Below are 10,653 nucleotides of genomic sequence, written 5' to 3' on the forward strand. Positions count from 1 at the left end.
ATGCGTGTCAAATATCTAAGTGGAGATCTGTTAAGTAGGCAGTTTGAGTTCAGAAGAGAGGCCTGGGTGGAGATATGAGATGCAATGAGGGAAGTTACTTCAGAGGTCTTTACCCACAGGGGGTTTCAGTGTTTAGAGATGAAGATGATGAGAAGAAACTAGCAGAGGAGACTGAGAAGGAGCCATCAGTGAGATAGGAGGAGAAAGAGTCATGTGTTGGAAGCTGAGCGCAGAAAAGTTTAAGGAGCGAGTGATCATGTCAAATACTGGTAGATTCTATTATTATTACAATTCACCACACTATATTCTCGTACTCTGGGGGAAATCTATTTCCAGAAGACCTCTGAAATTAGTTTGAGGAACCATTTCTAACATCACCTTTGTTGTCAAATGAAGTTCTACTGCAGGGCCCAGGGCACTGGGCTGGTAGACACGGCGCCCGAAGGAAGGCCTGGTGAGGTAGCAGAAGTGCACCATCGTCAACAGTTTTGTCACTGGCCCTGTCAGTGCGCTCGCCAGAAGCCCAGCTGCCCTCCTGGAGTGAGCCTGGTGAGGGATGGCTGTGGATGCTGTAAAATCTGTGCCAGGCAACCAGGGGACACCTGCAACGAAGCTGACCTCTGCGACCCCCACAAAGGGCTGTACTGTGACTACTCAGCAGACGGGCCTACGTACGAGACTGGAGTGTGTGCATGTAAGTGTTTCCTTCTGCACTGGCTGGCGAATGTGGAGTCTAGACAGGATTTTTGCCTGCACTTGTTACTTTGGAATAATCAGCTTAATGTGACTAAATAAGAGATGGGTTTAGTTTCCATGCACCAGTGAGACTAGCCTTCTCATATTGGACACCATGTGAAATGAGCAGATGTTACACACACATTCAGAAACCTGTTACTTTTATTGCACTGAAATGATCTTGCAGTTCTTCTCAGGTAATTGCTTTTAATGATAAAAATAGGAGAAATTATGTAAACGGCCTGACTCATTAAAGTGCCACAAATGACAGCTTTTGTTACTACTGTCAGAAGCAATCTGAATTCAACCTTCTCTGTGACTAAAAAATAATCTTTTTTAAAATGTAAGGATGTATATCTAGTATTCAGACATACAGCTTTAATCTCAGTCTTCCCAACTAACCGTCAAGTTACTGTACTTTAAAAATTTATTTTATTTTATTTTTGGCTGCGTTGGGTCTTCATTGCTGCACACGGGCTTTCTCTAGTTGCAGCGAGCGGGGGCTACTCTTCGTGGCGGTGAGCGGGCTTCTCACTGCGGTGGCTTCTCTTGCTGTGGAGCACGGCCTAGAGCTCGCAGGCTCTAGAGGGCAGGCTCAGTGGCTGTGGCGCACGGGCTTAGTTGCTCCACAGCTTGTGGGATCTTCCCGGACCAGGGCCTGCATTGCCTGCATTGGCAGACGGATTCTTAACCACTGCACCACCAGGGAAGCCCAAGTTACTGTACGTTTTACTGAGGCACATTTGTAAATAGAAGGTAGGGGCACCCCACATCACAACAGGACCCTCAGCTTTATGGGCCTCAGCTCTGGAGACTGCTTGAGACCATCTAAACCTATGCCTTGACAATAATTCAGGATACCGATTTATTGAGGATTAAAAAAAAAATTTCTAAGGGAAGAGAAATACTCATGTCAGCTGGGTGGTTAAGTTACTCTGTAGAAAAGTCTAAGTGGGAAGGAAAACTACTAGCAGAAGTTTGGTTGTAAGTATGGAATGAGAGCACATCTCTGGAGTTGGACTGAATGTGTGGAACAGTTCAAGTTGATAGCCTGATGCCCCTGTCAGCACTTGACTATTGTGTATTGGTTAGGAATGTAGGCTCTGGGTTCAAATTCTGAGTTCTGTCTGCTGAGTGACCTTGATCAAGTTGCTTAACCTCTCTGTGCCTCAGTTATATTATATGTACTTCCTATTTTATAGTTGTTAGCAGGATCAAATGAAATGAAGACACAAAACCCAAAACACCTGACACAATATCTGGTATGTAGTAAATTCTCAAAAATGTTAGCTATTACTTATGGAAATTCAACAGGAAAAACGTGACCTATCAGACTCTGGCATTCAGGATACCCCTTTCTCCCAAACAGTGCCAGGCAAGGTATTTCATTAACCTAACAAACACTTAGTGAGCATCCACTACTGAGCTAGACACTATGACCAGCAGGTGGGGACACAACAGGGAAAAAAGAGATACAGGTCCTGCCCTCGCGGAGTCAGAGTTTATTGTGTCAGACAGATCTTTCCACAAGTAATTTTATGTACAGTGTGATGAGTATTGTAACAGAGCACAGCCATGAGGATGGGGGTGGGGATGATCTATAACTGGGGTGACAAACTATGGCTCAGGGACCAAATCCGCCCCACAGTCTGTTTCTGTAAATAATGTTTTATCAGAGAACAGCCACACCAGTTCAGTTACATATAGTCTGTGGCTGCTCTACAATAGCAGGGTCTAGTAGTTGCAACAGAGACCGAATGGTCTATAAAGGCTTAAGATATAACTTTACAGAGAATGTGCTGATTCATCATTATAGAACAATGGTTTTTAAACTTTTTTTTGGTCTGAGGATCCCTTTAGTCTTAGAAATTAATGAGGAACCAAAGAGCTTTTGTTTATGTGAGTTACCTCTTAGTATTTAATGGATTAGAAATTTAAAAATATTTACTAATACGTTTAAAAATAACAAACCCATTGCAAATTAATAATATATTATTTGTGAAAAAATTTTACTTTAAAAACAAAGAAATTAGAGAAGAGTGGAAGTGGAATTGTTTTACATTTTTGCAGATCTCTCTAATGCCTAGCTTAACAGAAGATAGATTCTTACATCTGCTTCTGCATTCAATATATTGCTATATGTTGTTTTAGTTTGGAATATATGAAGGGATTCCAGCCTCACACAGATACGTTGTTGGAAAAGGAAGGAATATTTTAACAGACTTTTCAGATAATTGTGAATATTCTTTTTTCATATTATATTAAAACTTGAGAAGTGGAGTTTCTTAAAAATTCGCTGCATCACTGCTAATTGTGTGGAATCGGAAACCAAATCAATGACCTTTTCAGACTCTGTGACATTAAAATACTTTCCTCTATTCAAAGACCCACTTGGAATGGGGCTTTTCCTCAAGTATAATTTTGTAATACCATCACTGGTCATTTGGAAAATACCAGTTTGGAGCAATGGGTTATATGGATATTTTAAAAAATCACATTAGTTAGTACCAAAATTTTCAGAAAAGTCTACATATTGGGTAGCTATAAAGATCTCAGTGGTGGACACAAGTTTTCCAAAATTCTAATTTTTGCTCAAAAGCTTAAATTCTGTTACTGGCAACAAGTACTGTCAGTTGTTTTCCTTGAAGTGACAGGCTCGTTTCGTTGATTTTCAAGAAAATGTCTGCCAAATACCCAAGTCTGAATAACCATGAGGTATCCGTCAAGCATCTCTTCAGGGGAAATTACCACTAAAAAAGTGGTTACTTCGGCCCACAACCCAAACAATAACATAGGTGCTTTTCCTCGAGATAACTATTGTACTTTGGTACACTATCTAGAGAAAGGCTCTATGTCACTTCCTGTTTTGTCACACAGAATATTAAAAAGACATGTATATTTGATCACTCAGATTTAATAAAATTAGTAATTTTTACTGTGTCATTAAGGACATTCTTAGGTAGAACTAAGAACTTTAAAAAACAGTACGTTTATGTACAAGTGTATGGCAAGGAAAAATAGTGACTAACCTGTACAGTTTGATTCACGCTGAAGTGTCAGCAGCAGTTTTAGCCACTGCTGCTTTTGCACCATCAGCACAAATGTCAACACAGTGAAGTCGGTCACATCTTAGTATTCTGAAAAGGTTTTGACCTTCCAGTTCTGTGAAAGGTCATCAGCTACTGTGCAGTATTGTGAACAATTTATGATTTCTTCACCCATTCACTTATCCTAACTCCCTAGGAATATATCCTAGCCTGTTGGGCATCTGGGGATATCTGTCTCACCAGCCATCAACCCAGCTCTGAGGTTTACAGTCATTATCCCAGTTCTATACTCATAGTGATTTTTTATTAACTTTACTCAAGAACAGGGAACAGGGTCTTAATTTTGAAGGTGACTACTCAGGGCTGATAATCTACGATATAATGAAAATGTCTAATTTTCACTTTTTTTTTTTTTTTGCGGTATGCGGGCCTCTCACTGCTGTGGTCTCTCCCGTTGCGGAGCACAGGCTCCGGATGCGCAGGCTCAGTGGCCATGGCTCACGCGCCCAGCTGCTCCGTGGCATGTGGGATCTTCCCGGACCGGGGCACGAACCCGTGTCCCCTGCATCGGCAGGTGGACTCTAAACCACTGTGCCACCAGGGAAGCCCTCATTTTCACTTTATACAGATGTTCTGTGAAGGAGGTTTCACATGTGGCCTAAAAAATTGAGAACTATATTTCATAAAGGAGATAGCTATTTCCTCTGTGGTTTATAACTGGAAGTCTAGACTATCAGTTATGGCTTCTTTGGTGATTTTGCTCTTCTCTCTTTTCAGATCTTGTAGCTGTGGGATGTGAGTTCAACAGGGTACATTATCATAATGGCCAAGTGTTTCAGCCCAATCCCCTGTTTAGCTGCCTCTGTGTGAGTGGGGCCATTGGATGCACACCTCTGTTCATACCAAAGCCGGCTGACAGGCACTGCTCTAGGGCTAAAGGTGGAAAGAAGACTGATCAGTCAAAATGTGGCCTGGGGTCATCACAACAGCAGCTGTCAACAAGCTACAAAACAATGCCAGGTACTCATAAGTAGAACTGTCTCTCATGTATGACTTCGCCTGGTTTTCTTCCATGTTCCTTTTATGTACCACAGGAACTAAGGAGGTACTTACTGATTGGTGATCAGTGTGAGATTTAGTTTGAGTGTGCCACCATGCTCAGTCTCTACCTCAGGCAGGTATGCTCTGAGTACCTGTAAAGGGAACTTTATGATGTTTTAGAGTTTTTCCTTTTCTTTTGGCCGCGCAGCTCATGGGATTTCAGTTCCCTGACCAGGGATTGAACCCACGCGACGGCAGAGACAGCACTGAATCCTAACCACTAGATCACTAGGGAACTCCCCAAATATTCCAGTTTTTGAAAGCTCTACTAGGTCAGGAAAACTCTTACTACCTCTACTTATTTCCATTTAACCTCTTCTCAGGCAAACTGACCAAATATTATCCACATGTACCCTGGCCTGGAAAAACTTTTATCTGTATTATTCTATTATGGGCAAGAAGTATGAACCATCCAGTTCCAAAAATTTCCAAAGGCAACTTTTCCATATGGTAAAAGCAGAAATGGAAGGCTATGATCAAAAATATTTGAGGGTACATTGATTTGTAAACATTTCTAAAAACAGATAAAACTAATGTAAAATTACCCTTTCATTCACTGAAAATGAAGCTTAACAATTACCAACTTCTCTAAATAAATGTGCACACAGGCATTTTTAAGTAGGTTACCCAGGTATGTGTGTAGTCAGAAACTTGTAATGAGAATCTTTATTACTCACCTGGAGCACCTGGCCATTTACAGTTGGCATCAGTATATTCACAAACCTTATAGTTTGGTCTGCTCTAAGCTAGCACCTTATTTAGGTGCCAAGGCTTTTTGGGGACAGGAGTTTCAAAAGTGCCAGCAGATGAAGCACAGGTGAGGAAGGACTCAAAAAGGGCAATATTGCTGCCTGGTTATTATTCACATCTGTGCTTTCATCCAGAAATTAAGAATGCCTTTTTCTTGAAATTTGGAGCTTAGTAAATGAAAGATGCCATGGAAATATGGAATACTTATGTATGCTAAAGACTCCTAAATTCACTTATGTGGATAGTTAATAAAAGCAACTATAATCAGAGAAATGAGTCTTAGATCTTTAAAAACGAATTCTTAAAGGAACATCCTCTGGGATTCCAATTATGCCAATTCAAAAAACTTTAACAGGTTACAGCAAATCGGCATTCACCATCCGTGGTTTTCAGCTAACCGCGTGATACTGTTAATGCTCTAAAAGTTTTGAAAATATAAGCCAAATTGTTTTTTTTAACAAATGTACAAGAACAGTTGATTTTCTGCATTGGATCTTGGTGACCCAGTGTTAAGTTCTTAGAACCCATGCGTGAACCTCCCTGGTGAGACCACCGTAGAACAGCAGTTGTCCCCAAGGCCAGGCCTTTGGGTCACGGTCAAGTTGGTCTCATTTGTGAAGTCAGAGCAGTTTCAGTGGATTCAGTTGGAACCTGGTTGGAGGAGGCGTCAGATGGTCATTCTTAGTGGTCAGTACTTTGCTACAGAAAATGAGAAAATCTCCCAAGTGCGCTCTAGTAATTAAAATATAGGCCTAGATATGTTTAAAACGAAGTATATGTTCAGTCTAATGTCTCTCCTCTGCTTAACTTTGAAACTGTACTTATGGGCCCAAACAGGAGTTTGCTTTCAAAGTTGAGCACAATGACACACACATACTTTAAGATATATTTGTGATAGTAATTTATATACTTAATTCCAGACAGTCTACAGTTGGAATCTAGCTTTTGCTTTGTCAGCAGGAAGCATGCAATGACATAATGCCCCTATGCTTTTCTCACTGCTCACCGAACACTGAACTTGTACTTTGAAAATTTCTTCTAGTTTTCTTGCCCTTTAATGAATGTTAAGCAATTGCTGAACTGCAGCTCTTGGCTTAACTCTAAGTGGGGTTCTTGGTAATATGATAATCTAACCTACCTTTATTTATTGCAGATGCATGCCAAGCTTTTAACCTGCTTCCTGCGCTGAGGTCTTTAAACTGTTGTCTACCTTCCAGGTATCTCCATTTTTCTGCTTCCTCTCCCTCAGTTCTGTGTGCAGTGGCAAGATCCTACTGTAATAACACTGACAACAGTATCAAAGTATCACTTTATTCAAAGATAGCACATACTTCAAAGTGAATCTTCCCTATCAAGAAGGCATTTTTTTGAGGGGGGGTGGGTGGTTCCTTTTTAAATTGACATTTTAATGTAGGCTGAATTTTGCTGTGTTAATTGTAGACTCAAATCTCCACCTTACTCCCAAAGCACCCACTTTAGGATGCATATTAACCTGAAGGAAATGCTTTGAGACAATGAACCAATTAGTAGTTTGCTTAAAATGAACCAAGTGCCTGATTCATTCATGAGCAGAACAAGAGGGAAGCTCCCCATGGATTTACAAGATGGAAGAATTATTATGCACTCTTTATATTTTCATTATTCACCCCCTTCCCCTCCCTTGTTTCTCCTAAGCTGCAGGCAGTGGAGGGGGGCTCTGCCTATCCAACCCACTCACCCATAGATCCGTCCATGCATTCCGAAGTGATATGAAATGTCTAGACAACAGAGGGAATACCATAGGCCTGATACCATAGGGAATGTAATAGTTAAGCTGAGTGAATAAAATGGATTGCACATTTTTCATGACTTAGTATAAGTATTTAGATTAGTTCAGTGTAACGTAGAGAATTTTCTAAAAGACTAGATTTTAAAAAGTGGAGAAGAAAATAACTGGTCTCATTGATAGCTGAATTCTCAAATGTAACTTTTGTATTTTAGATTTTAACATCACGAAATTTAACAGTAAGACCACCTTGTTCTGATTAATATCTTGAATTCCCTAATCCTACTGATGTCTGTTTCAACATCTGTTGAAAATAACATCAAGCATGAGGCAAGAACCAGGGAAAAGGCAGATATCCATCAAAGCATAAGCTTGTTTAGTACTCAGAGGATGGGCTACGCAGAAAGAAGCAAATGGGTACTTTACTCAGTTTTTCAAAGATAAAGTATTTTTATTCCTCCTAAGATACTGCACTGTAATACTTGATTGAAAGATAATTTGGGGAGTGGGAAAAAGAGAATAATTAGACCATAAGCTTATTTTATTCTGAATTACTTTATATAAAGTTCAGATCTATTAACTATTAGCTTAAAAATAATGATTAAAAATTATCTACCTACATGAATACATATATATTTATACACATGCACTCCCTCCTCCTTTATTTTAGCTTATAGGAATCTCCCACTTATTTGGAAAAGAAAATGTCTTGTGCAAGCAACGAAGTGGACCCCTTGCTCCAGAACATGTGGGATGGGCATATCTAATAGGGTAACCAATGAAAACAGCAACTGTGAAATGAGAAATGAGAAAAGACTGTGCTACATTCAGCCTTGTGACAGTAATATATCAAAGACAGTAAAGGTAAAGTTTAAGTAGATTTAACTTCATGATAATTCAATATTGAAACTCCTGAAAAGTATGTGTGTGTCTATGTATGTGTGTGTTTTGGAAGTGTTTATTAATAAAACCACTTCATTATAACTCTTAAAGTCAAACTATCTTGGAGGAAAGCAGATATTAACTGCCCTTTGTGGGAAAAATTTCACCAAGCAGAGAGGTAATGTTAGGGTATCTAGAATCAACAGGTTAACAGCTTACTAGTGTGGGTCTTGATCAGCCTGATTTGTTGGGGCACCCCACCATGTATATTGTTTTTCCAGAGAGGATCCTTTTCAGATTCTACCTTCTTTTTCCTATATTAATTTTATGTAGTGGAATCAGAGCAATTGATAAAAGATTTTGGTTGCTACATCATAATTATAAAAACATTAGGAACATCAGAGAAGTTCTGATCTTATGTATCACCAACTTGGAGAGGGAACCACACTATTGCCAAAATGCTTTGCTTAGCTACTACTTGCCAAAGGACTATGATACAATAATACATACTCTTAAGATTGCTTGGGATAACTAGAGCTGGTCCTGCTTCTGTGACTGTCTCGAGTAATTTTTAGAAATGCTACAAAACCAATCTTATCCCTAAGTAAGTTATTCCCTATCCTATTTATTAGAAAGCTGACAATTTCAAAGGGATTAAGATGTTCATTCATCTATCCATCTACTTAAAACTGTCTGAGCCATATTAGAGAATTTAAGTCTTGGCCCTTAATATTAAATAAAACAGAAATTTTCATTTATTGTGGAACTAAGTCAAGGGTAGATAGCAGAAAAACATTGGGGAGTGGGTCCTATAATATGATGGAGGAAGCACAGGGAGGACTTCCTAGGTCCTCTGGTGAGAGGGGATTTTAAAGGCAGAAAAGAAAGGGCTGGATGTCACTAAATGGCAACTATTAATGCCCTGAAATTATATCTGTGTATTTATGTAATAGTCCACAAAGTATCGCTTTTCTGAACTACTGTAATCAAGTTTAAAGAGTGACTTCTTAACGTTATATATCTTTTCAGATCCCCAAAGGAAAAACATGCCAACCTACTTTCCAACCCGTCAAAGCTGAAAAATTTGTCTTTTCCGGATGCTCAAGCACTCAGAGTTACAAACCCACTTTCTGTGGGATATGCTTGGATAAAAGATGCTGTGTCCCTAACAAGTCTAAAATGATTACCATTCAGTTTGATTGCCCAAACGAAGGGTCATTTAAATGGAAGATGCTGTGGATTACATCTTGTGTATGTCAGAGAAACTGCAGAGATCCAGGAGATATATTTTCTGAGATCAAGATCCTATAAAACCAAGCACATGGGGAAAAAGTTAAGGTCAATCATGTCATTACATCAAAATTTAAAATGGTTTTAAAAGGGTGGCAAATCTGCCTTATTGGTTTAAAACAGTAAGAATGCCTAGCTAATTCTCAGATAACAGTATTTAAGGCATTGGAAGCTTTAAAAAAGGTTCTCCTAAAAATATATGTAAAATACGAAAACCTTAAAATTGAGCTCTTAAAGTGTATAATTATGTAATACAAAAGTATTTGGTTCCATCTACATATTCCATAATGAAACGTTATACAATTTACAAGAGAACATTTTATTCTATAAAATAATCTGAAATGATCTGTTGAAGCTATATAAAAAGCATATTAAAGTTTTAAAACTGTACTTTGACAATACAGCCTAGGCTCCAATCACATAATCATTATAGGGTGAGCAAGATTTTCTAGATTAAATCTTAACTAGGAATAAGACTAAGTTGTAAATATATTTATTATTTCCATTGCTCTATCCTGAATATCAGTTTACTAAGATTTCTTTTGGAAGGAAAAAATGGAACTTCTTTGGCCACTGTTGACAACTGTAATCTAAATTTTTATACCAAATACTGTAAAAAACTTAATTTCCAAAATAAAGACCAAGAGCAGTATCCTTACTCTGAAAAGGAAAGAAATTTAAAAAATAACATTAAAGAAAGCACCCAACAGATTTTTCTGGCTTGAAAATAAATTGTTGCTCAAAATTACTTCCTTAAATGATAAATCACCTATGAATTTTAAATATAAATTGTGATTAAAGATAAATTAATGTTGAAGACTAAAACTGGAGATTTATAGTAACTGGAACACTTTCACTAGACTATTAGTCATTTACTGCAAAGTTTCAAAGAGGATATCAAGCTTAGTAATGTTCTGTTTGCTTGTATAAATAGTGACAAGTGGGCCTTCTTTGGCAGTTCAGTGGTTAAGACTCCACATTCCCAATGCAAGGGGTGCAGGTCTGATCCCTGGTTGGGGAACTAAGATCCCACATGCAATGTGGCATGGCCAAAAAAAAAAAGGGACAAGCAAAACTGATAAG

The 10,653-nt window shown here is 38.7% G+C and overlaps 1 protein-coding gene across 1 annotated transcript; it reads left to right on the plus strand.

Moving 5' to 3' along the window:
• Positions 1-390: 390 nt before the first annotated feature.
• Positions 391-10,510, plus strand: CCN6 (cellular communication network factor 6). Its single transcript, XM_033867641.2, has 4 exons — positions 391-694; positions 4,560-4,802; positions 8,069-8,262; positions 9,310-10,510. The coding sequence occupies exons 1-4, from the start codon at positions 391-393 to the stop codon at positions 9,589-9,591; spliced, it is 1,023 nt and encodes a 340-aa protein (XP_033723532.1). The 3' UTR covers positions 9,592-10,510.
• Positions 10,511-10,653: the final 143 nt, after the last annotated feature.

The sequence above is a fragment of the Tursiops truncatus genome, chromosome 12 (assembly GCF_011762595.2).
Source record: "Tursiops truncatus isolate mTurTru1 chromosome 12, mTurTru1.mat.Y, whole genome shotgun sequence".
NCBI lineage: Eukaryota > Metazoa > Chordata > Mammalia > Artiodactyla > Delphinidae > Tursiops > Tursiops truncatus.

Excerpts from the sequence above, each read along its gene's own strand:
- CCN6 (XM_033867641.2), top strand. The coding sequence starts at position 391 with ATGAAGTTCTACTGCAGGGCCCAGGGCACTGGGCTGGTAGACACGGCG. Across the intron at positions 695-4,559 it reads CGAGACTGGAGTGTGTGCAT|ATCTTGTAGCTGTGGGATGT; the intron begins GTAAGTGTTTCC and ends CTCTCTTTTCAG. Across the intron at positions 8,263-9,309 it reads ATATATCAAAGACAGTAAAG|ATCCCCAAAGGAAAAACATG; the intron begins GTAAAGTTTAAG and ends ATATCTTTTCAG.